Genomic DNA, 26,689 nt, shown 5'->3' on the forward strand with positions numbered 1-26,689 from the left:
GATTGCTTCCACTCCTATGGGATACAGTGTTACATTTAAAGAGATAGTGCAGCACTGTGTATGAGCTAGTCACAGACTCGCAGATCTAACCTTCAACAGTCCCTTCAAGAGGCTCAAGTATAGGACAAACAAAAGAAGCATGTCAACTACAGAGAAGAAGAGGCAACTGCTTCGAATTAAATCTGTAAAACATCATCCTCCTCTGCCTCTGCTGTTTGTAATCTGCTGCCTGAGTGCCCTACACATTTCTTCAGGTAAGAGGATAACACCTTCAACCATTGTCATCTAACTTCTATAACTATTTCAATGTTCTAGTATAATTTAGGCTGGTCACTTAAATGCCCAGGAGTCAAGAGTTCTACCAAATGTAATACTTTGCTGAATTTGAAACTTTCTTTTATGGTTGTATATAATATGTGTGGCACTATGTACTTAATGCTTATCATCTACTGTTAACTTGTGTAATATTGATATGAGGTTTACTTACATAGTACAGGGTAAATCTTCTGCAGTTTGTAATCACTAACAATAGTCGGAAATAGAAATAGTAATTTAATCTCTATTTCTGACATATACACACACTAGCACATTGTTACAAGACATTTAACTGTTATAAGTATGTTTTTGGCGTATGGGAATGGATACCAGGATATTATAATAAAACTTAAGTAGGTAGACAGCATACGAACCCCATGCAAATGTTAAAGGGAACCTGTCAGTTTGAACACACTGTCCATACTGCATGTTATAGTGCAGCAGGAGCTGAGCAGATGGTATCTAGTTGGGGGGGGGGGGGGGGATCAGTATAACTTATATTTTACATTTTTGTTCATTTTGAGCTTTGAGGTCCAGTGGATGGAACAATCAGTCATAAAGAGGTAGCTGTCAATCACTGATAGGACCACCCACCGGACTTCTAAATGCAGAATGAGCAGAGATATAAATGAATAAAATGCAAGGTTTATTGCATCTTTTCTCAGAGAACTATATATCAATCTGCATAGCTCCTCCTATTCTTATCACATTCTTCCAACAGCATGTTCAAGCTCACGGGTTCTTTTTAACTATCAAAGATACAGATTTTACTTATAGAGGCTTTCTTGTTTTAAATATAGCGTAATCACTATATAAGGAGATGAAAAGTTACGCAATTCGACTCTTTGGAACCATTCAGAAACAGTTAAACCATACATATCTTGTCCCATAATCATAGGTAGATATTTCTTTACCTGTGGCAAAGCTTTAGTGTGGTCCTCCTCTCCCCCACACACCTAAAACAGGACTCCCCCTCCTAATAAATATAACAAGTATAACTAACTTTTTAAATCATTGATAGAGGTATTTTTAACTAAAATAAAGTATAAAATGACTTCTCATTTCCTTTATGATCATTGTAACACAAATCAGTTTGGTTGATGCCCTGCTTCAATGATCAGTTTGCTTGATGCCCTAGTACAATGACATTGATCATTGTTATGGCTATGCTGTGATGAGGTACAGTAGTCACCTCTGGAAACAATGCATCTAGAGGAAAATATCTCTTTAACATGACATGAAATATGTTGCAATATATCGTGTCAAACACAGCATAAATTTGCACATATATTTAGCTACGGTAGACATAGATATACACACATATATTGCAATGCACATTTTATATATATTCATGTTTAGATAATTATATGTGGCAATGAAACTGCAAGCAAATGTCAGCATTAGTGGTCATCTCTCATGGACTAGAGTCTAGGATATTGAGGGGTTATTAAGCATTCTGATGATGCCACTCAAATTCTTCCTAGTTATCATTATCCTCATAACATGAACTCCAGTCCTTTCAGTACTCACAAACCCTAGTGTCCTGATACTTGCTGCCTGGCTGCAGTGTGCTCTGTCCCATTGACGTGCTCCTACAGGTCTGAACAAAAAAAGATGGCCGAACCACTTCTCTGACTACCTGATGCACATTATGAATTGTATTGGCAGTCTAAGACACTGTATGCTACTCCTACTGGTCATTGCTTCTCACATGGCTAACACTGGGAGCATAAGTGCTTGACAGCCTTCCCACAGGCTACCACCCAACTATTGCTCCTGTGTTTTACACTGTAGTGATAGTCATTCAAGTGAATGGAGGTAAAGTGGGCCAGGATCATTACGGCCGCCCCCGCCTCCATTCAGAAAAAGCAGGAGTTTCTCAAACATTGAGTAGCTCCTGTTAACACATTGCCCAATAGTTGTTTGGGTTTTAGTACTGCTAAAAGCCAAGGGAATTTAACAAGCGAGCAATCTCTCACTGAGTGCCCTGTTGGCAGCCACATGTACAGTAGATGATTATCACCTGAATTTGCTGTTTCCAGCTAGAATTTGGGCAATAATCGCCCTGTGTAAAGCTAGCTTTACACCAATGATGCATTCTAAGGCACAGTGTGCATCAGATAGTCAGAGAAGTGGCTGTGGCCATCTTTGTTTGTCCGTGCCTGGAGAGTCACTTTAATCAGCATCGTTTACTTCACAGCTTTAGGCCTCCTTCCCACGAGCGTGACGGGCTCCGCAGCGTAATATTACGCAGTGAAGCCCGTCACGGCGCCCCCCAGAGCCCCTATACTTACCTGCGGGAGATAGCGTGAAATCGCTTCCCCGCCCACCACCGCCGCGTCACCGCTCGTCACCGCCCACCGCCGCGCGTCACCAGCCATGTCACGTGCATGTTACTACTACAGAGAGGCTGTTAAACTAACAAACTGCAGGACAGAATATACTTCAGCCAGCCATCAAGTATCTGTGTGCTTTTAAAGGAGCCCGTCTAGGGCCATGTGATGGCAGGCCACAGCGCACAGAAGAATCATGGCTTTCTCTTGCTTAACTTAAAGCCGGGCTGGAGTCAGGACTGGTGTAAGTGGGGCAACTGGGCAATTGCCTAGGGTCCCTATCCATAAAGTAGCTCCACTTGCCTTTCAGCACCATGTGCAGTTTGAGAGTCTCCCCTTAAATAATCATGCAGAGTACTGATGCAGCTTTATCCTCAATCATAGAGAAGTGAGAAGTGTCTGCATAGTCCCCTCCATTGCTCTCTGCACTCATCTCTAAGATCAGTGCAGGGAAGAAGCAGAAAGCTGAACCATTAGTTTCCTTCTACACACCATGAGACGTATAGGATCAGGAGGGAGCTGTCTGTAAGTGGGAACAGTCTGTGAAAGGGGACAGAAGAAGCAGTGTTTGTGGATGGGAAAGAATGGCAGCTGTTTGTGAAAGGGAGCATAAGGAGCAGTCTGTATGAGGGGGGAGCAGTCTGTATGAGGGGGAGCAGTCTGTAAGACAGGGGACCAAAGAGTATAGTGTATGGAGGGGAAGCATTGGAGCAGTCTATGAGAGATGGGGAGCAGCCTACTGTATGGTGGAGAGGCAGATAGTTAGCAGTCTTGATAGATTTAATTTAAACTGATTTTATTAAGAAAAAGATAAGTGAGTTATTACATGCTGATCAGCTACAAAATTCCCCTCACAGGGGGTGCAATAATGTGCTTTCACAATAAAAACAAAATATTTAAACAATTAACTTCCACACAGGAAATCTAACAGATATTTCTGTTGTTCTCTTTTACTCTTTCTCTCTGTGTAAGGGGAATGAGAAATCAAGATTAGATCTAGTAAACCTATGAAAGACGGTAGGGGGAACTAGGGTCAGGACTTCAGTTTCCGACATATTTTCCGTCTTAAACATTCCTTCTGCTTGTTTTCTATCCCATAAGCAGTCTTCATAGATTAAAGTATGGTGAGCCATTAATGAGAGACAAGGAAAGGTTTATATGGGAGATGGAGGCATGGGAAGCAGTCTATCTGAAAGAGGAGCAATGGAGAACACTTTGTGTGAGAGAGGGGTCTTGGGGAGGAGTCTGTGTGACAGGGGTGAGTGGAGCAGTCTGTGTAACAGAAGAGTGCATGAGGACCATTCTGTGTAACACAGGGGGGACTGGATGCAATCTATGTGACCGAGAAAGGCATATGGAGCAATCTTTAAGAGATGGCATATGTATAGCAGTATATGTGAGCGTAGGGAGTAGTCGGTATGAAAGAGTGGGCATAGGGAGCAGTCTTTTTAATCTGTGAGAGAAATGGAGCATGGGGAGCAGTTTAACTGAAAGGGAGGCATGGGAGTAGTCTCTGTAACAGAAGAGAGCATGATTGTCCACTTTAGGTGAGGATAAAATATGTAATCATTATTCACAACCAAAGAATAAATATTTACCTATTCTGGTTGATATCACAGCTGATCACTCAGTGCTGTGTATGCCAAGCTTGTTTTATCATATATGTAATCATTTAGAACCATGGAACACAGGGGTGCACATTCATGACACTGTCTAAAACAAAAACTGTCTTTGGTGCCCACAGCGACCAATCACAGCGCTCCTTTCATTTTGTAAGACCACTATAAGAAAAAGAAATTGCTACGCTGAATGACTGCTATGGCCAACAAGCCAATTTTCTTTCTTTTCGACAGTTTAATAAATCTACCACATAGTAATTTTTATTTCATCGGAACGTGGACTGAACTAGTTTTCACGAAGGCTGAAGATAAGGCTTTTCTCTACTTCAGAGAATTCATATTCTAAATTATTCCTTCTCCCATTCGATAAGTCATTTTCAGCAATTGTCAACTGAACTTGTTTTGGGAACAAGCCCTTCAATTATTTAGACCACGTTACATTTACTAGAAATTCACAGACTTGGGTGGTAATTGCTATGTCAATTTGTAATATTTGCACTAGTTGCTGAACATTTTTAATGTCACTTACTGTTCCAGGATTTCCTCAGTCAGCAGCACACTATGTGGATGGATTGGATATTCCAGAAAGTGAGGTATAGTTGCTTTTGTGAGTCTCACTATAAAAAGGCATAAGTAGGAATGTATATGTGTGAGCTAATACCCTGAAAGTATTACCCTGAAAATCTGATTGGTACCGCTGAGCCAATGAGAGGCAGCAGTCACTCACCCATTCATAAATTCATGAATGGGTGTGTGAGTAAGATCTGCCTCTGATTGGTCAGGCTGTGACCAATCAGAGGCAGCTCATTCAGCAGGCGGGGATTTTAAATCCCCGGCTACTGAATACTACTCACAGCTGTTCAGAGCAGTTCAGGAGGACTGCCGCCGGCCGCGCTGAACTCCGTCTGCCAGGACCAGGTGAGTATATATTTTTTTTTCATTTTTACACATTTCTGGATGAATTGCAGGGAAGGGCTTATATATTTAAGCCCTTCCCGACAATTCATCCCGCGATCGCCGGCAGCCCATTGCTTTCAATGGAGCCGGCTGTATTGCCGGCTCCATTGAATTCAATGGGCTAACATCGTTCTTCTCTGCCACAGCTGTTACAGCTATGGCAGAGGAAAACGATCTTTATGCTGACAGTGCGGGGGGTGGGGTCTCACTCTTGCCGCTATTGTGGCTTAATAGTGGGACCTGGGAACTTGAGATGCAGCCCAACATGTAGCCCCTCGCCTGCCCTATCCGTTTCTGTGTCGTTCCCATCACTTTCTTGAATTTCCCAGGTTTTCACAAATGAAAACCTTAGCGGAGCACCAGTCATATACAAAAATGCTCGAGTCGCCCATTGACTTCAATGGGGTCCGTTACTCGAAATGAACTCTCGAGCATCACTGAAAGTTCGACTCGAGTAACGAGCACCCGAGCATTTTGGTGCTCGCTCATCTCTATTCATAAGTTAAAGGAAATACAGATCAAGTCCTGACATAAACTAATTCTCCATAAAAAATAGAAGTTAGAAGAAAGTAGTATGTAAGGAGGTATTTATATGTTTTGTATACAACAGTTCCAAGTATATGTATATGTATAATCCTAGAACACCTTCATTCCGCATTATTTCATGTCCCTGACTAACAAATGAGTGGCTAAAAATATACTTTAGAGAGGGTTCTATCTGTGACTATCTGCCAAAAAAAGCTGGCTTGCAGAATTGCTGTCTTCCAATAGGTGGCCCTGCAGAGGTATTTTTCCATCTTCCTTATTTGCATAGGAAAAAGGAAAGCATCTGGAAAAGCCCAAGAGGATGCCATGGAGGGAGAGTGAAGTAGGGCAGAGATGGGGTTAACTTAGACTGAAAAGCCACTAAATAGATCACATAGTACATAGAGAGTGCAAAACCTCTCCCACACCACCAAGGATCAACGACACTACTGGGAACAGTAAAATAACTGACATGAATTGCGAAATGGAGCAGTTAAAATGACCTAACAGTGCTGGTAGGCTGACTGGGCCGTCAGTCTTCTCAGCCAGCCTATCAGCGGTGGATATTAGGGAGATGTTGCTCCTTCAACTTCCAGTGTCAAATAAGACTGCGTTCGTGCCAAAAGCATTCAGCGAAAGGTTTTGTCCTGCTGGATCCAGCATCAGGCACACCATGACACAGCTGAGGCATTTGCATAATTTCATAAATAGTATATTCAATTAATATGTCTATTAGTAAATTGGTGACAGAACATGACAGCACCAATCCCTAAAAAAAAGGGATCTAAGGCTTTGTTATCATTGTTGTGAATAGAGCCTAAGATTAGGATTAAATGAAATCATTGATATGGGTTTAGTAAGATTTGTAATAATGCTTTATGGTTTACATGTTTTTGCCAATAGTTGAATTTCTCCTTTTTTTAATGTCTAGAGACTAGCATTCTGCTTCAGTCAGTGGACAGCGCTGCCAGATCAACCCCCGGTAAACCTTATTAAAAATATGTATTTGTGATATTGTGTATTACATGTAGTGAGCTATGTTCTCAGTAATGGCAAAACTTGGCTTTCAATGTAAAACAGCTAGAATGTAACTTTCTGGCTATCCCCATGTACGTTTCTAACATGTCCACCTTATTGCTGATGTGCATGTTAATTGCACTAAGAAAATGCTTTTTGAAAACCTCATACATACTAAAGCAAATTGCCACAGTTTTGCAGTTTTCAGCCCAGCGGCTTCTTCAGGTGAACCACTCTGAAACCATGTGCTTCACCTTTAGAAACAATCCCGCTGTAAACCACATCACAAAATTGAGGGAATTTGTAGTAAAATACAGGCTGTTTTCAGAACATGCACAAAATCGCAATAGCAAAGTGGTAGAACAGCATTAAACGTGCCTGGTGGAAACCCAAGTGTGAATTTCTGCTGCAGAAAATCCACCCATAGAGCTAAACAGGTTGAATTAAACTACATTGATTAATTAGAGAAACTATGTGATCATTGTAATCAGTGCATATTTACTTGAACTCTGCTTATTATTTGCAGCTACAATTTTAAATTTACACCATAAGGGTGCGTTCACACGAACGTATATCGGCTTGGTTTTCACGGGAGGCGGGACGGGGCGGGGCTAAGGTCCATGAATTAGCCCCACCCCCGTCCCGCCTCTCCCCATTGCAAATAGTGCAGAGGGGCGGAGAGGAGGCAGAGAGGGGGCGGGAGCTCAGTTCCTGCTCCTGGCTCTTCCAGCCTCCCTCCCCCTGCACATGAGGACAACGTATATCGGCTCGGCGTGAAAACCGAGCCGATATACGTTCGTGTGAACGCACCCTAAGGCCGCCTTCACACAGGTGTATTTGCATGCGCAAAATTTGCGCACACAATACGCAGAGAATAGAACTCATTAATGTCAACGGGTTAGTTCATATTTTCATTCTATTTTTCTGCGTATTTATGCATCTAAGGTCCCCATAGAAGTTAAGGAGCAGTGCGCAAATGCATGCGCAATACTAAAGGAGATGCGGAAAACACTATGTAATGCCACTGGAAAAAGAATGCATCCGGAACTCATTAGCCATTACAATCGGTGCGCCTGTGTGCTGTGCGTAAATGAACACACTTTGCTGGGGTACAATGTACAGTAAACTATGCCAATGCGTATGTAAAAAAACCATTGTTCATTCCGCAAAAATGCACACAAATGCACTTGCGCCCATGTAAGGCCGGCCTAAGGCTCTGTTTACACTTGTCACACATTTCAATTTCTCTGTTTTTTGAAAAATAAAAATCATGCTGTGCCAGATCCGTCCTTTGAAGGACACCAATGGTGCCTGAATGTGCCCATTGCCTATAGCAGGTTGCATTGGGTTTTTGTCATAGTGTCCATCTTTAAACCTAAAAAAAATAGCCCAACTATTGTTTTTTTAGTGTTTTGGATGGACACCCTGGTTGGAACCTCAAAGTTTTGAATACAGTCTTAAGGCCGCCTGCAGACGGGCGGAAATTCAGTGGCGGGTTTTCCGCCGCTGGAAGCCTGCATAGGATTGTGTTAACAAACGCAATCCTATGCAGACGACCGCGGTTTGGCCGCGTGAAATCGCGCGCGGCAAACAAACCGTGGCATGTTCTATTTCTGTGCGGGGCTCACCAGCGCATGCGCTGGCTGCCCGGCAGCCGGCACATGAAAGAGCCGGAGCTGCGGGGCGCAGGTGAGTACGCACTGCTCTCTGCAGGCGCTCGGGTCGGGTCCCGCGGCGAGAATTCTCACTGCCGGATCCGACCCGGCCGTCTGCAGGCGGCCTAAAAGAAGCAAAAACACTGGATCAGTTGGAAACGGATACAAAAGGATGCAAACTGATTAAATGGATCCTTCAAAACTGCAGTTATTAAAAATCTTACTGTAAATAAAGACACTTGGAAAAAATATATGTGCAAAAGCATGGTGTAAACCAGACCGAACCTAAGAAAAAGTTTACTCCAGTATTGTGAGAATCTTAAAAGTAGATCTGAAAGACAGAAAACGTTGTGTACATAATCTTTAAGGAAGTGAATGCATCCAGTGGAGTCCCTGAGGGAGCAATTCTGAGCCTGGATTTGTCTAATTTATTCATTAATTATATTGTGTGGGTCCTATGGGGATGGGTTACCTATTTGCAGATGCTGACAGAAAGATTTCTAAATGAGCTGATGTTGTAAAAGGTTATTTAAAGAAAATCAACTCGTAGAATAATTATTGTAGGCAAAAATGCTAGTAAATCCCAAGAATCTGAATATACAATAAAAAAATGTAGAAGAAATCTAAATGAGACCTTAGAGGATGATATTGTAAAATATAAGATGCCCATCAATAAGGTTTACCCAGGATGTTTAGTAGAGTCAGCAGAGATGACAGAGTTAGTTAAGGCCAGGAGAGACCGTGTAAAGGTAACTCTATGAATGTTTTTAGAGTAGTAAGCAGTCAGAAATTGACCTTTGATATCACAACTAGTGATGAGCGATTAGTGGAATAATCGGTTTGGGATTGGGCCGATTTCACCAAAATCAACTTGAATTGGGATGGCTGATTTTAACTTTCATTAAAGTCAACATGGTTAAAAATGGGGTTCACTAAATTGTCTTCCAGAAGGTCCCTAATGCAGCGAAAACCCCATAGATTGCATTGGGATACATCTACACATCTGGGGAATACTGCACTCCTCCTACCAATTGATAAAAATAGTGTACAGTGATGTAAGAGGTCACTCGTAGTACAGGGGTGTCATTGAAAACAAAAGAAGGCCCACATAGGTTCTCCTAGATCAAACAATACACCAAGGGAGACAGCAGGTGTGCTGCTTGTTTTAAAAGCAATGTCATAAATTTTCAAAGGACAAATTGTATCAGATGAACAGAGTAGCCAAACACGGGCCTTCTCCAAGGAAAAGCTGTAGAGCAATACATGTTTCTTGTGCTCTAGAAGATTTTTATTTTGAGGGGATGAGGAGGAGGAAACATGGAGGAAGCAGGAGGAGAGCAGCACGAACAACAGCACCTTGAGGGCAGAGTGTGCTCTTCATGGAAGTATGAAAGCTGTAGCTCTGTATATCCATATTGCTATATTTTTCATTGATGGGTTACGATGAGAAAACCTGTAGTAGGAGAAGGAGAGAAGTAGCACCACCAGTAGCAGCAATAACAGCACTTTGAGGGAAGTTTGTGGTCTTTGATATAAATCTATGGTCGTGGAAATATGAGCTATAGCTCAGTACTTCCATATTGACATATTTTTCATTTCAGAGGGGGAGTAGGATGAGGAAACATGTTGGAAGCAGGAGAAGGAGAGCAGTAGAACCACCACTACCACAAGCAACAACAGCACCTTGAGGGCACAGTGTGCTCCTCGTGCAAACATGAGAGCTGTAGCTCCGTATTTTCATATTGAGATATTTTTCAATTAGAGGGAAGTAGGAGGAAGTAAAATGGCAGAAGCAGGAGGAGGAGAGCAGCAGCACCAGCAGCGGTAACAACACCTTGAGGGCATAGTGTGGTCCTTGATATAAACCTAAGCTCAGTCATATGTGAGTACAAAATTGCCACCGTGCTAACTAATCAGTGGAATCTGCCATAGGAGTGCAGAAGTCAGATGAAGTCCACGCCTGAAACATTATTTATAAACGAAAGGCAATCCGCATTGTCTGGGGTCATCAAATATTATTTGTCTATCTGATCTATCCATTTATCTATCTATTCTAATTGTGTTCAACCAGAATTTATGTGTATTTTCTCCACTAGTAAGGACATTTTCACATGAATTAGACCAATTTCTACAGCGCGTCAACTATCTAATAAACTCCTGTCACTTATTGCACTAGCTTTCCAATAAGCACATGCACATCTCTAAAGCAACCCATGTTAGTTATGTTTGTAGAGTTAAGCCCTATTAATTTACTAGGATACTGGAGGTACCATGGTGTTATAGTTCATGTAAAACTAAGGCAACTCTCACATAGGTGTTTTTTACAGCATTTTAGCGGGCATTTAAAATGCCCGCTAAAAAATGCTGTACTGAGCCTTCATTGATTTCAATGGGGCTTCTCAGACGAGCTGTTCTATTTTAGTGCGTTTCAGTGATTTTTATTGCACCACGTCACACTGGTCAACACTGAAATTGAAACTGACTTAAAAAGGTCCTAATCTGTAGTTTCTTGGTGTGCTGAACATGAATATGACCATGAAATTTTTTTATTGGCTCTCGTTTTGAAGATATATCATAGAATTCATTTTGTTTATCCAGTAGGACTGTAACAACATCCTTACACTTACAGTTTGAGCCTTTCTTCAGAAAGGAAGGCAATCTGGTATTCTGTTCCGATATTGAGGGCCTCATGAATGCCTTAGAAATCACTCATGACCCACAAGAATAGAAACTATTTGTAGACTCTTCGAATCTGAGTCTTAAGGCTGTGCTTTTGCACAATGGAAACCATCTTCCATCTTCCATCAGTAGCGCATGCTGTCCACATGAAAGAGACGTACGATAAAGCAGCTACTGAATTCCATTGAGTATAACAAGTACAGCTGGCACCTCTGTGGTGATTTAAAGGTAGTTGCCCTTTTAATAGGACTGCAGCAGGGATAGACAAAATGCATGTGTTTCTTAAGTGAGTGGGATAGCCGAGCAAGGGAATTGCACTACTTGCGGAATAAATGAACTCGCAGACAAAATGTAGGAGTTAGAGAAAAGAATATCCAGCACCCAACTCTGGTCAAGGCTCACAAAATCCTGCTACCACCCCTTCACATCAAACTACGTTTAATGAAGAACTTTGTGAAAGCCAGGGACTGGACTTCGCCAGCTTTCCGTTACCTTCATGAAAAATTCCTTTGACTCAGCAAAGCAAAGATTAAAGAGGGAGTTATTGTGGGTCTTCAGATTCAAGAGCTCTTCAAAGATGACCAGTTCAACAACTTGCTGCAGGGTGATATGAAACAGGCATGGAATGCTTTTAACGTAGTGTCTACAAACTTTTCGGAGAATGTTACAGTGGCAAACCACAGGGAACTCGTACAAGACATGCTGATGCAGTATCAGAAACTGGGCTGCAATATGTCTTTAAAGATCCACTTCCTTCATTCCCATCTGGATTTCTTTCCAGACAACCGTGGTATGGTTACTGATGAACATGGCGAACATTTTCAGCAAAATATCGCAACAATGGAACAAAGATACTAGCGAAAATGGTCCACTATCATGGTGGCTGACTACTGCTGGACACTCCACAGAGATGCTCCCGAACAGCCGTACAAGAGACGGGCAAAGAAATCTAAGACGTAGCCTATGACTTGATGTTTTACAGGTATTAACCAGAGGCCTATTACTATTGGCATGATACGATGTAAACAATTATTGCAGATTACAAAAAAAAGGAGCTGATTTTGCATTTTGACTGTCATATTTGTGTTGAGCACATAAAAACTTTTGTAAACATTTGTTGACCAGATCCCCTATTGTTATGAAGGGGTGCATTAAAAGCTATTTCAAATTCGTTTGAAAATGCCATTCAAAATAATTAGTTTTCACTAACGCCTGTGTGAGACTGGCCTAAGGCTACCTGCACACGTCGAGTCGGATTCCGCATGCGTAATCCCACAGCGGAATCTGGCACTGGCAGCAGCGGCATCTGTGTGTACCTGCCTTTCTGCATCTGTACTGCGGATGATCCGCACGGCTCGCGGTCAGACAAGCGCAGTCCAATTTTTTTTTTTAACTCCTCTTTTCCCACACATAGCGATGACGTGGAATCCACAACCTTTCCACAGTGTCACTTGCAGAAGGGCCACAAATTGGACGGCTTCAATTGACTTAAATGGAAGCAGTACGCGTGGAATACGCGCAAAAGTGGAGCATGCTGCAATTTTTCCTCCGCGAGCGGAAACCGCAATTAGTTTTTGCTTGTGTGCAGGAAGAATCATTTTTCCATAGCATAATATGGACAGTATCTGCTGCAGAACCTAGAGGTAGATGCCCGCTCCAGATTTCGCAATGCAAATGCGCCCGTGTGCAGGTGGCCTAAATGTTGCATTCTGGAATCCAGAAACAAGTATACTTATATCATTAGGAGTTAACGTCATGTAACATTAAATATGTTTATCTTCTGGCTAATATGTTACATTTTTGTAGAATTCTATATTCAACCACTTAGGGTCCATTTATACTGTTCATATTTTCTGTTTGTATTCAGTCTCTATTTTTTAATAACTCAATACAGAAAGCATATGGACCCATTGAATTAAACTGGTATATTCAGACATCCTTATTTTACACGGACTGATGTTGTACGTAGAAAACATCACAACACTGCTGCGAGAGAAAAAATCCCTTACGTAAATAGACCCATTGAAAATAATGGGTTCTATTTCTGTGCAAGTTTGTTGCAACCACCTATTAGTTGACTTAGTTTTGCAACAGTTTTTGCACTACATTTTGGTGCATAGGGTCACATTTAGGCCACAAAGCTACCTCCTTTTACTTTTTGGGGGGTATGACACAAAGTGTTTAGAAGTGTTTAAAGCACATCATGAATGTCGTACAAAGCGTTAAAGATGGTTTCATGGCACATTTTCAATAGTAAATCTACCCCATTCTACTTTATTTTGGTGGCAAATTTGCAATTTTCAAAATTTGAATTTTTCTGCTTGTAAGACAGATACTCATACCGCATAAGTTCATTAGTAATCAACATTTACAGTGGATATAGAAATGCCATGTTTTATCATATTAAAAAATCAGACAAAAATGAATCATTTCAGATTTATTTCCACCTTCAATATGACCCATTATCTTTACAATTCTATTGAAAAACAAACTGAAATCATTTAGGGTGGAAAAAATAAAAAACTGAAATAATGTGGTTACATACTTGTGAACACCCTCTAGAATTAGCCAATCACATTTAAACTCATGTTAAATAGTAGTTAGTACACAGCTGTTCTAGGAGTATTTTCCTGACATTTTCATGGCCTTGTTCACACAGGTGCTCGTAATATGTTTGTTTGAATGAGCCCTTAATTACATTTTTCAGCAAAAGCCATGCTCTGTAAAGAACTTAAGACACATCAAAGGGATTTGATTGTTGAAAGGTATCAGTCATGACAAGGGTACCAAAAAAGTTACCAAGGCATTACATATACCATGGAACATAGTAAAGGCGGTCATCAAGATGTGGATTAAATTTGGAGCAGCAATGACATTACCAGGAACTGGATGTCCCTCAAAAATTAGTGAAAAGATCAGAGGAAAATTCCCCTGGGAGGCTGCCAAGAGGCCTACAGCAACATTAAAGGAGCTGCAGGATTTTCTGGCAAGTACTGGTTGTGTAGTTCATGTGACAATCATCTCGAATATTCTTTATGTCTGATCTGTGGGGTTGGGTAGCAAAACGGAAGCCTTTTCTAACAAAGAAAAACATCCAAGCCCTGTTATGTTTTGCTAAAACCTACATCAAGTCTGCCAAAAGTATGTGGGAGAACGTGTTATGGTCTGATGAGACCGAGGTTGAACTTTTTGCCCGTAATTCCAAAAGGCATGTTTGGTGCAAAGCCAACACTATGCATCCCCAAAAGAACGCCATACCCACAGTGAAGCAGGGTGAGAGCAGCATTCATTATATTTTGGGGCTGTTTTTCTGCTGCTGGAACTGTGGCTTTATTTAGTCAAGGTGGGGGAAATTCTGAACAATTGCAAATAGTCCATTTTGGCACAAAACCTTCAGGCCTCTGCTAAAAAGCTAAAGAGGAATTCCACCTTCCACTACGACAACGACCCCAAGCACACCTCCAAATCAACAAAAGAATGGCTTCTCCGAAAGATCAAAGTTTTGGAATAGCACAGCAAGGGCCCAGAAGTGCATCCCATTAAAAATCTGTGGGTTAACCTGAAGAGGGCTACATATGGGATACCCTTGAAATCTGACATCATCATACCACACATTTAGCTAATAAATAACATTTACCAAATATGCACTGTACGTTAGTACTATTTTTGAATCATTGAAAACTCTGTGTACTCCATAAATATTCCACTACCCTCACTGGGTCTTGCTCCACCCTCCTTTTTCATTTCTTTTACTCACAGCTGTCACAGTGTCCAATGATGAGGGGACTCCCTGCGGGGAATATTGACACGCACCATGGACCTATGCGTGCACGCATGTCCTATCTTTTGCAGGTGTGCGTGTTTGCACGCCTGTAAAACATGGGCATGTGAACACATCATAGGAAACCAATGGTTCTAATACAAGCGCAGTTTTGTGTGCACATATGTGCGCACATAAACACGCTTGTCTGAATGAGGCCTGAGTGAAATACAGTATTATCCTTTTTCCGCTGTTCTGCAGCAATGCCAAATTTATATATATTTTATGTTTGTACTACTTTTGCACAATTAGAATTTTTTTTGCACTGCCATATTTATAGACACAGTACTTTAGTTTTTCATCCACTGAGCTGCTTGAGTGCTCGTTTTTTGGCGGGATGAGTTGACATGTACATTGATACCATTTTGGCATTCATGTGACTTTTTGATAATTTGACCTATTGCGTATTTTGGGAGCCGAGATGCAAAAAAACCCACGACAATATTTTTTGCATGCTGATGACCTTTAGCTGATTACAATTTCAGTAATACCAAATTTATATCGTGTTTTTTCTTTGATTTTAATACTTTGGAATAATAAAAGCTTTTCCACACAAAAATGTATAGATTTTTTGTATCGCTGCATTCATGTATAGTGCATTGGGAAGGGGTCTGAAAGGTTGTGTTTGTCTTCTAGATTAGCAGTCTTTGTTGTATGGAAAACTACTGTTCAGCTGTTCATAAATGTTAACAATATAATTAATTTTTCAGATCTCAAGTTTCATCATGGACCTTTGTAGCTCTATTTACAACAGAATGAAAGTTAATGAGGTAAGGAGAATGTGGTATTTTGTCAGTTGGGAGCAATCCTGAAAATGATCACTACTTAGAATTTGTTGTTTAACAACACAATCATGTAAATGATATATGTACGTACATAAGGTACATTCTATTAAACACAACATAATCCCTTTTATAATGAATAAATTCCTTTTTCTAGGAGAATAAGCAAGAAATATACAAAAGAGTAAGTATTAAAATGTCACATTATTTGCAATGCCTATAATTTTCTTTCTCACGCTGTCCTTTTTTACAGTTTCTGTTTCACTACTCCAGAGCACAAGATCCTGCCCTGAAAACTGGGGTAAGTGCATATAATGTAATCCATGTAAATGCACAATGATATCAACTAATACAGAAAAAAAAACTCCTTAAGGCCGCCAGCACACGGGTGGATCAGATTCCGCATACGGAATTCCACAGCGGAATACAGTCCTGGCAGCAGCGCCGTCTGCGCATACGGCTCACCATCGGACATGTGCAGTATAGATTTGTTTTTCAAAAACCTCTGCTTTTCCTGCGTCATCGCCTGGTGATGACGCAGAATCTGCAGCCTCTCCACAATGGGTGGGCTGCCGATCAGACGCAATAATCTGCGCAAAAATAGAGCACGCTGCGGAAACTGACATTGGTCTTCACTCGTGTGTAGAATAAATTTTCCATAGTATGCAATGGACGGTATTTGCAGCGGAACCTGGATGTGGACGCCTGCCGCAGATTCCGCAATGAAAATCCGCCCATGTGCAGGTGGCCTTGGGCTCATCTACATGATCATATTAAAGTTTTATACAGTCCATAAGATGTATGGGGCCTTGCTGTACCTCTGTATGCAGCTGATTTCATGTGAAATTATAAAAGGGTTATTTCTCGTCAGATTATTTGTGAATCTAACAGAACTAAAAATCTTACACTGCATCCCTTTGTTACAGAGATATTTTCTGTAGAGCAGAATACCAAAGTAATACCGTGGCTCTAAGAATATATGTGCCATATATTAGACTATTTGGACAACCCCTAGCCATATACTGTTTAGGTGCTGTTGCAACAACCACTTTAACATTTTCCTTGCCAACCACATATCTTCTATGTCCTTGCAGTAAAAGCACTTCGGTAGCTAAAAACATAATGAGAAATTTACTTGTTAAGGCCCATTTAGATACAACGATTATCGCTCAAAAGCCATCCTTTGAGCGATAATAATTTTTTCTAAACGCACAGTCATCGTGCACTGTTCATTTATCGCTAATTTCTAGCAAGCTAGAAATCAACAATGACTCTTATGAGCACCGCTTGCTGAGTTTCTCAGCAGAATACCAGATATACTTCTGAGAACACTTCTTAGCAGAATACCAGATGAAAGCTCCGAGAACAAAGGAGCTGTCAGTGCTGCTGCTGTTTCTCGAAGCTATCAGCTCAGCAGGACACCGCTGATAACTGCGAGAACAAAGCAGCTGTTTGCATATACAAAACAGCTACTTTGTCCTGAGTTATCAGCGGTGTCTTCCCTCAACCTGCATTTAACTCTTTAAGTAGCTAATTAGCTACTCAAAACTGTGACTCAAACTTCCGTTTGAGCGATTTTTGAGCGATCATCTTTCAGTCTGAATGTACCCGTTCTAATGGCTGTAGGGAGGCTAGAACAAGACAAAACAAAATCCGAATAGTGGTTTAAGCCACAGTACAATTTGATATATAGTTGTAGGAACATTAGGTTTAGGGATCTACACAGTTGCAATTTGCAAAAAGGCATGGGAAATCCTGCGATTTTGGCATCTCTTTAACATGCACATGTGCACGTAGACATGTGTGATATGTATGAACTCCACAAACCTTTATATTTACGCAAAGCAAATCTTGTTTGAGAAGGGGTCCACCTCAATTTGCATTTTAGTTGCAAATTTGAATTTTCATGCAATTTTTGCATATAATTACTGTTTGATGCAAAGTTGCATGAAGGTGGTTGTGTGTATAAATTTAGTAGTTATTTCATATAATGTATGCTGTGCACTTTCAATATAATGTAGCATAGCAGCTGTTTGCAGTGTGCCATGTATGTTCTTAAGTGCTACTGAGCGAAACAGAACAAAAGGCTGGGTTCTGGTGCAACTTTGTGATGACAAAGCACAACACAAGTCAAGGAGTAGAAATCTTGACTACCCTCTATTTTATATGCCAGCGAGGATGACGTGTATGCTTAATGCTGCACAACTCTGGCAAGAGAGAATAGTTTAGTGGAGCTGACTATGTTCAGAAAGACGATTTAGGATTGGGTAAAATTTGCATGGGGGGGATGATATTTTAAAGCAGTTGAAGAAACAGTACAATGACATCACATCAACATCACTTAAATGCTGCAACCAGTCAGCAGTGTGTTTGAAGGGAATTCACCATGTTAAGAAAGTTGTAACTATGTTATCTTAAAGGCAACATTAGGTAAGAACAGTATGGAATATTTTTTACTATCAATGCATTTGACCTCGACCATCAAAGAGAGAGAAATCTGCTGGCATGAATAATGAGTAGCAATAGTATAGAATCGGGGAAATGTACACCAGTGGCATAAATGAGAAATAAATTATGGCATCAATGAATGGACCCAACACAGATTTTCAATACAGCCACAAATTATTAGCAAAAATGTCCAATACTGCATATGTCACACTATTTATGGTGACTTTTTCAGGAATCTCATATAACCACAGAAGAGTTTACCAAAAAGGTAGGCTTTATTTTTCTAAAGGGTACATGTTGACAAATGTGTGTGACTTTATGAACTTTTGTTAATAGAAAAAATGTGCACAAAAGATTTTTTTTCAAATGGACCATTAGTCTGTGTGAAAAACACCTGTGTGAACAGTCTAATTGGCTATAATGGGTCTGTGTGCTGTCTGTGAAATACATAGACAGCACGTGGAATTCGAAATACGCCTGTGTATATAGGCCCTTAGAGTCATCTATGGGTTTTTCACCATTCTGATATACCCTACTTCCAATAATTCTTCTTTCCCTTCTGAATTTTTTTATTCCTATCAAGTATGGGGGGAGGCCAACTCAATGAGTGGCGGAAGGATTGAAGGTAGTGTGTACTCCATTTCATGGATGGGGAAAATTGGATACAAGGCCCTGTGCTCTTCTTTATCACAGAGACGGGAAGTCTATATGTAAATTTTTCTTAAAAGCCCTTCACAGGTATAGACTAAAAGAATATAGTTTATTAGAAACTCTTAAAAACATATACGGGCTGACTAACAGTACTAACATACATTAACACAAAAAAGAGGAGAAGATATATTTCGGTGCAAGTTTGAATTATGCATCCAATGTCTCCAATGTAGATAATGGTCACAATAGCATGGTCAGTATAAGTGGATAACTTTAGTGCATATACAGAGTTCCTGCACTGAATGACTGGTGACAGTCGTATGTAGAGGTCGCAGAGAACTATGGCTCTGAATGACTGGTGAAGTCACAGAGAAATATATGTTTTTAAGAGTTTCTAATAAACTATATTCTTTTAGTCTATACCTGTGAAGGGCCCTGTGCTCTTCAATTCAAAACACATGCACTCTCTCCTCATTAGGGACTTATGCATTCTCAGACATATTTTGGCTTTGCAGTTGTGCTTATGAGATTCTTTTTTAATATTGCTGAAGAATAATCAGTTCCCTTATGCCGGATTAATATAGTTACACATAGTAACATCTGATATTGAATTGTGTCTTGCCATGATTAGTTTTGTCCATGAGCTCTACAATCTTTGGCTAAATGTACTTTTACACTGGGCAATTATCACCTAAATAATCACTGGAAACAGCAATTTTGGGCGATAGTCCACCCGTGTACACGCAGCCCTTGTCAGGGCACTGAGCAAGAAATTGCTCACTTGTCAGAGTCGCTTAAGGCCCATTCACACGGAGTGACAGCTTTGAGCGATTATTTTGCTTAAACTATTAACTAGCTACTCAGCTACTTAATAGCAATTAAGTGTGCAAATGAAGCCTTAGCTGAAAGCAGTTAACAGCCCGGAGGCATTCAGCTCCTTTGTGCTCCAGTGGGAAACAATGCTATCAGCTGATAAGGCTGATTGATGATTTTTAGGTTGGACTGAATTTAACGATCAGCTAGCATTGCCTGAAAAGTGCACGATGGGCGCATATTTAGACGCAACAATCAAATGATCGCTTTTAAGCGATCATCACTTTGTGTAAATGGGTCGTAAGTTTGTAGCTCACCTAAAAACCAAGCGACTATCAGTCCATGTAAACATCTTTGAACGACTGCCTGTTCACATTGAATGGAGGCAGGTAGCTGGAAGAGATCTCCGATGCATTCCGCCTCCATTCACTGAACGTTTGACACTCCTGTGTGAAGGCACACGAGCGATTGGCACTGGGATGACTGTCAGGCGCTTATGCACTCCACTGTCATCCTATGTAAAGTCGCCTTTACTTATGGAATGTTCACACATGGCTGATTTATTGAAGAACTTTCTGCAACTGTTCTATACATCTGGATGGAGTTTGTAAAATATATGCACATGCTGCAGAAATAACCCCATTCAGGTGTATGGAACAGATTTTCAGCCATAAAAAGTTCTGCAAAAAATCTGCCATGACTATGGTGTATGAGGAAAAGTTATGATACTTTTAAATATGATTTATTGTTTATTGCTCTTAATTTTCAAAATCAAAATTGCTGACAGTGAATAATCACATCCTTATTTATATTGAGAGTGAGTAGCTGGGATTTTTCTCGACCATCTAAGTTCCAAACACTAGATAGAAAAACAGACGACTGCAGTTACATACAAGATACTGAGGAATATGTATTCTATTTTCCAGGACAGCTCCGGTACCATGGGAAGACCTTTTTTCCTTTTTAGGGTACGTTTATATTTGTTCTGAATTTCATTCAATATTATTGGGCTGTATGGCTTATTCCTTCAGAACGTGACTAATGAGATTGCATAATCAAGCAGAAATCTTTATTTATCCCATGTAATTGATCAATATAATGGACATGTATGCAGCAGAATACAATGAATCTCAATTAAGTTGCAGCTATTAAATATTACATTGCGTGTCATGCCCTGCACTAAGCATGTGCGCCGGCTCGCTGGCTGAGACACTTGCGGTGGATCCGGACAGGTGAGTATAGGGTCTCTGGCTAGGCACCGGATCTGATTCCGCTGCAAGATTTCGCAATCGGAATCTGACCCGGCCGTGGGCATGAAGCCTAAAAGACCTGTCAGGTTCTCTGATAAGCAAAATGACTTGCCTATTTTCAAAGCCCACTTGACAGAAGACTAGTGTTGGACTCATTATGTAGTGGGAGTTGCTGCAGAAAAATGGATGTAGAAGTAAAACAAAAGTATACAAGTAATGATAGAGTCAGTGTGTAAGCAGCTGTAAGGGCTCATGCCCACGACCGTCGCGGGATACATCACGGTAAACAAAATGTGACTGCTGGCAATCATGGAAAAACAGGCGTTTTTCCACAGTCTCCATTAATACTATATTAATGGAGACCTCCCATGGTGTAATTCTGTGAAAAATAGAACATGCTGCGATTTATTTCCCGCTGCGGAAATCCATGGTAAAATTCAGCGTGTCGGCATTGGCTGGCAGAAAAGCTATTAGATTCAATAGAACCTAATAGCTGCGGAATTCCGCAGCGGAAACCGCAGTACAAATCAGTTTGTGGGCATTTGGCCTAAAGGTAGGTTCTGTATGCAGTCTAACAGGGCCTCTTTAAAAGCTATAGCCACCTTTGGGGGTGATTAATTTAAATTATGACATATATTTTGAGCTAACAATACTTTAGCAATAGGGTTAAATTTAAAATGTTGCATGATTTGTCTTTTGCAGCCCATGGGTGCAGTCAGATGAGCGTTGTTTACATGTTGCTAAGCAACGTGTAAACCACGCTCCTGACATGCAGGAAAAGATCACGTGACCAGGCTGCTTCTACTCCATGGAGCAGCCCAGACACACATCCATGGTGCGGGCAGTATGCTTCCACGGCTCCCATAGGAGCCTATAAAAAGCACGCTGCACCTCAGCGCACCACAGAGCTCACAGGCAAGTCGGCACTCGCTGTACTATCTTTTTTAGGAATGCAGATTCTGCGCTTCTAAAAAGGGTCCATGTGAGCACTTCCATGGGAACCTATGGGTTCCTATAGCAGCATGGTTTACACGCTGCTGTAGCAGCGTGGAAACCACGCTCATCTGACTGCACCCATAACATCTCACTGAGTATAGTAAACTTCAGCCTAAATCTTAATAGGAGAACCATCAGTGAAGCTGGACTGACAGCTCAGTTTCTCTCTTTCCCTTCTGACCATTTGTATCAGCTAATTTATAACCTCAACAGAGTTTATCTTTGCTGTGGTCATTAGAGCTCCTGCACACTTGCGTTTTTCTTCCACGTTTCTTTCACGCAAATTTTGTGTTTTTTAACGTGAAAAAGAATATGTCTTTCTTATGTTAAAAACGCATCATATCGCACGAAAATCACAATGCATTTTTAACAATAGAAACTCCTATTGACTTTCGTGTTAAAAAAAATGCAGCAAAATCGCAAGAAAAGAGCACGAGAAAAACGCAGGAGCCAGTGTGCAGGAGCCCTAAATTAGCTGATAAAGTTCAGAGACTAGACAAGGGCTGAACACCAAGCCATCAGTCAAGATTCACTAATGGATCTTCCACTGAGACTCAGGGTGCCTTCACATTGGCCATGAAATTACACGATTTCCCAGCGCTGCGAGAAAATGCAAAATAATGAAGCCAATGGCTTCCAAAGGCTCCCTTCACATGTGTGATGTTGTAACGCTTGCGATGCAGCATGAAAACAAAATCGCAGCATGTCCATTCTTTTGTGGTCTCCCCCATTGTCCCCAATGGGGCAAGCGGCAGCATCAACAGCCCCATTTTTTTCTTTGGGGGGGGAGGGAGTGTTGAAATATAAGCTCTACCCCGAAAATAATCCCTAGCTGCAGAAAAAAATAAAATAAAATATCACCTTAGAAGCGCTGTCATCTCCGGTGCAGGTCTCCGGCACTCTTCTTCAGCATCTCTTCTGGCCGTGGATTTAAAAATCCCCGCCTCCTGACAGCGCTGCCTCTGATTGGTTGAGCGCTGTAACCAGTCAGAGACAGCACTCAGCCATTCATTGAAATTTTTTTCAGTGTCGCGATCGAGCGGCTGTCTGAGGCTCTTAGAGGCTCCATTGAAAACAATGTAATCTTTTGACTGGGTTTAGTGCTGCGCTGAAAGCGCAGCGTTAAACGCTGAGAATACAGCCCGTGTGAGCGAGGCCTAAGGGCCAAAAATCAGGAGTGAAGCGTGCAGCGAGAAAGTATAATGGAACAAGTTGCATTTCTTCCGTATTTTGGACACGCTCTTGGTACTGGCTTGCAAAATACTGATGAAAAATACTGCCGTGTGAATAAGCTGTAAAGGCTCTCTAACATGAGCATATGTTAGTTGCATATTAAGCGCATATATTTTGTACAAGCGTAATTTACAGTACACAGCACATACACATGTAAGATATACTATAACGAGCGTATTATGCCTGTAATATGCACCAAGTGTGGACCAATATGCCGCAATATATTATACGGAACCTCTATGCCACCATGCCCGCCTGTATCACATCTTACATCCCAGCTTGAGGCGGTATAACAGGGTACTAGATCCTCCCCTCAAGTGTTCAGTTTTTCACAATAAATTCTCCTTTTGCTGTGATATTGTAATCACTTACTTATATCAACGTTACAATCGCACAGGGAAGGTTTCATTCAATCCTGCCAACTCCGTCTAGGTGCTTGAACTGTTTTGACAATGAGTGTATATTCATTTTGATAATGAAATTCTCAACTTTTTTTTTATATTTCAACAGCCTAGAAATGGAAGAAAAGTTTCCATAGAGGAACAGTAATATTTCCAGGCTTCCTGAAAGGTAGGTTGTAAATGTGTACACTAGAACTGGTTACAGGCCGACAAAAGTGTGTAGTTTGATAATGCCGCCATATATTCATCCACTACATCTGCTCCCTGTGTGCCAAAAGCTTTAGAGTACCAGTGATGAAAAACACCTCAACAATTGATGGAATTGGCAGATCTAAGAACTCTTCCTGCCCGATGATAAAGTGTGGTAGGAGGGTAGTGATGATCTGGGCCTGTTTTCATGGTTTTGAAGTTTTCTTTATCATGCTTATTAACTATTTGGCATATTATTCTTCCATATATATGTTAATAAAGCTGTGCTCATTATTTATCCCAAATTCAGTCCCGAGTCCTTTATTTGGATACCAAGTGTGATAATTGTGGGGAATAATATGAGGTACGGTTGTTTTTGCTTAAGCTATTTCACTTGGCAGTCAAAGGTGATGGTCATTAGGGCACACAATGATACAGAAATATATGTGCCTGAGTTTCAAGAGACAACTACAGCAGATTATTAAATACTTGTTTAGCCATTTTCTGGACTAACATTATCATACTATTTATTTTACACAGGATTTCCTGCATGGATTTACCGAAGATTTTTCTCAACTTGCTCTTAACCTCAAAAACGCATTCTTTATGAAGGAGATGTGTCACGTTTTTCCTTTTTTTTCTTACTAATGTTTCTGTTCTATGAAAGATTGCAATGTAAACGGTAATACATTTTATTGCTATAATGCTTTCATTTATATTTTAGTTTTGCTTGTACAGTGGAAACTACAATGTAGCATGACACATACACAAATGCCAGACAACACACAAAAGACATAGGAGCAGCAACTGACCCCCATCTCCTAAGCTGAAGCCATGCTAGCTATGATCTGCACATGCTCTGAGGCATGCACAGTTCACAGCATTAACCCCTTCAGTTGTAGGTGTATTACCACCATGTTATGCCTCACAGGGCAGTTTTTTCAATTGAGTCAACAATGCAATAAAACCCCCAGAAGATTTCAGATGACAGCTCAGTGCTCTGCACATTTCAGCACTAGAGCTGTCCACAGAAATCTTCCGGGGTTTAACAGATCAGTCAGTGCAGCAAACCCCGGAGATTTTCTGGGCGTGCCACTAAAGGGGTTAAGGGAGTGTGAGGAGCTTGGCACCATGACTAAGAGCAGGAGCCTCTGCCATAGCCACAGGGATGATTACTTCTGGCAGTGGCTTTATGTTGGATTTATGAGGACAGTAGATCTCACAGGAGGTGAAGGGTGGCAACAGTGACCAATATTTGTCAGCAGCATGAGGCTGGGTTCATACTGGACGGAATTGCCGCAGAATTTCTGTGCAGATTTTCCACATAGAAAGTCCGCAAGCTTTGATAGAGAGGAGCTTCACTGCAGTAGTGACTGGAGCTTGTTACTAGTTTTCCATAGGAGAGATAGCACTGTAGTCACTACTGCAGTGACACTCCTCTGTATCAAAGCCACTGACAACTCCTGACACCTCTGCTGTGAAGTTCCTCCCTATTAAAGTTGGTGATAAGTGCATCTATGAGAAGCTATAGTACACTCACCAACAAAATGATGCTGCACTGCAGTATTCAACATGACATATCCCTCTTCCTTTTTGAAAACAGTAACAAAGGTGAGATGTAATGTTACCGCTAGACAGAGTGGACAGCCCAGGTTTACAGCAACCACGTTATAACTGTAGTCCTTCTGGTTGCCAACAGTGAAAAGTATAAAAACCTTTATAATGTAATTTTTCATATTTCCTAAAAGAGTGAAAACAAATGTTAAAAATGATCAAATTCTGGAAAATAAAAAAAAATATTTCACCATAAAAAACAAAACTGTGAAACATTCCCTTTTACAGCTACTTCTAGTTATTGAATTACTTTTAGAGTATAAAGTAATGTATTTACAAATTTCTTAACATGTCTTGATAAATTTACAATTGTGGTAAATTTATAATTTACTTACATTTTGTTTTAAAATATATGCCTAAATTTATAATTTTAGCTCCAATGTAAAGATGATATTAGGCAACTGAAAATCAGTTTCTCTCTCATGTAATATTACTGAGATTGCTCAATTTATAAGCACCTCTCAGTCCCGCAGGTGCCATTACCAGTACAATGGCACCATTTATGGAAGGCAGTATTCTGTTAATGGAGAGCTTAGGGAATGGAAGTAGATGTCAGAGAGGGAAAATGAATTCCTTACAGCCTTGTAATCCCTCCTGTAAAATGGTGCCATTCCATTAATATTGTAATAGGGGATATGGTTCCAAAGTGAACATTGGTTTTGATATAATAGTACTGCTTAGGTTTCATACTAAAGCATCCTACTAAGTACTCAGAAGACAATATAAACCTATGTGAAATCATTTTCTGACATTTTATTTTTCTCCACATTTATTGGTAAAAATATAATTGTATCAGTGCTATATCTAAAGATTAATGGTATATCATACTTACATGTTTAATGTTTTATTGTACCTTTTATGTTTTGTAATGTAATTTTCTATAAAGTGCTGACTTGTGGCACTAAATAAATTACTTTATGTAAATCTCACTGTTATTTGCCTAAAAATATTATAAAATAATTTTATGAAAGACTCTCTCAATTATAGAGATATAAAAAGCCACACACCCCTTTCCAGACATCCTGTTATCATGTATTTGCCAGTTAGCTAAAAGAGTTGTTCACGTTTGAACTTATGATAACCTATCCTATCTTCAATAGTTGATTGGTGGGGTTCCGCCACTCAGTACCCCTGGCTATCAGCTGTTATCTGGTCTGCTATCAATGTGTATGGAGCCAGAAGCTGAGAGTTCCGTACATGACACGGTGGTCTTGGTCGGTAATGCAGGCACGGCTCCCATTGAACTCAATGCTATGTTAGACAAAGGAAACCTGTTATCCAGGTTTTGAATTAGAATTGTATTCAAGTAACAAAGTTGCAAAATATTTATATCGTTCATATAAAGGAAACATCTTCCTTCTTAAAGGAGATGTCCCGCGCCGAAACGGGTTT

The 26,689-nt window shown here is 40.6% G+C and overlaps 1 protein-coding gene across 2 annotated transcripts; it reads left to right on the forward strand.

Annotated features, from left to right (window-relative positions):
• NMS (neuromedin S) lies at positions 1–26,184 on the forward strand. 2 transcript variants are annotated; one of them, XM_066592621.1, is made up of 10 exons: positions 1–254; positions 4,805–4,860; positions 6,681–6,731; positions 15,631–15,690; positions 15,860–15,886; positions 15,956–16,003; positions 18,383–18,418; positions 20,541–20,582; positions 23,604–23,663; positions 24,224–26,184. In XM_066592621.1, the coding sequence occupies exons 1-9, from the start codon at positions 140–142 to the stop codon at positions 23,640–23,642; spliced, it is 474 nt and encodes a 157-aa protein (XP_066448718.1). In that variant the 5' UTR covers positions 1–139; the 3' UTR covers positions 23,643–23,663; positions 24,224–26,184. The 2 variants fall into 2 exon arrangements, with proteins under 2 accessions (XP_066448718.1, XP_066448727.1); XM_066592630.1 differs by lacking the exon at positions 15,860–15,886.
• The last annotated feature ends 505 nt before the right edge of the window (positions 26,185–26,689 follow it).

The sequence above is a fragment of the Eleutherodactylus coqui genome, chromosome 1 (genome assembly GCF_035609145.1).
Source record: "Eleutherodactylus coqui strain aEleCoq1 chromosome 1, aEleCoq1.hap1, whole genome shotgun sequence".
In the NCBI taxonomy this organism is placed as follows: domain Eukaryota; kingdom Metazoa; phylum Chordata; class Amphibia; order Anura; family Eleutherodactylidae; genus Eleutherodactylus; species Eleutherodactylus coqui.

Excerpts from the sequence above, each read along its gene's own strand:
- NMS (XM_066592621.1), top strand. The coding sequence starts at position 140 with ATGTCAACTACAGAGAAGAAGAGGCAACTGCTTCGAATTAAATCTGTA. Across the intron at positions 6,732-15,630 it reads CGCTGCCAGATCAACCCCCG|ATCTCAAGTTTCATCATGGA; the intron begins GTAAACCTTATT and ends TTAATTTTTCAG. Across the intron at positions 16,004-18,382 it reads ATCCTGCCCTGAAAACTGGG|GAATCTCATATAACCACAGA; the intron begins GTAAGTGCATAT and ends TGACTTTTTCAG.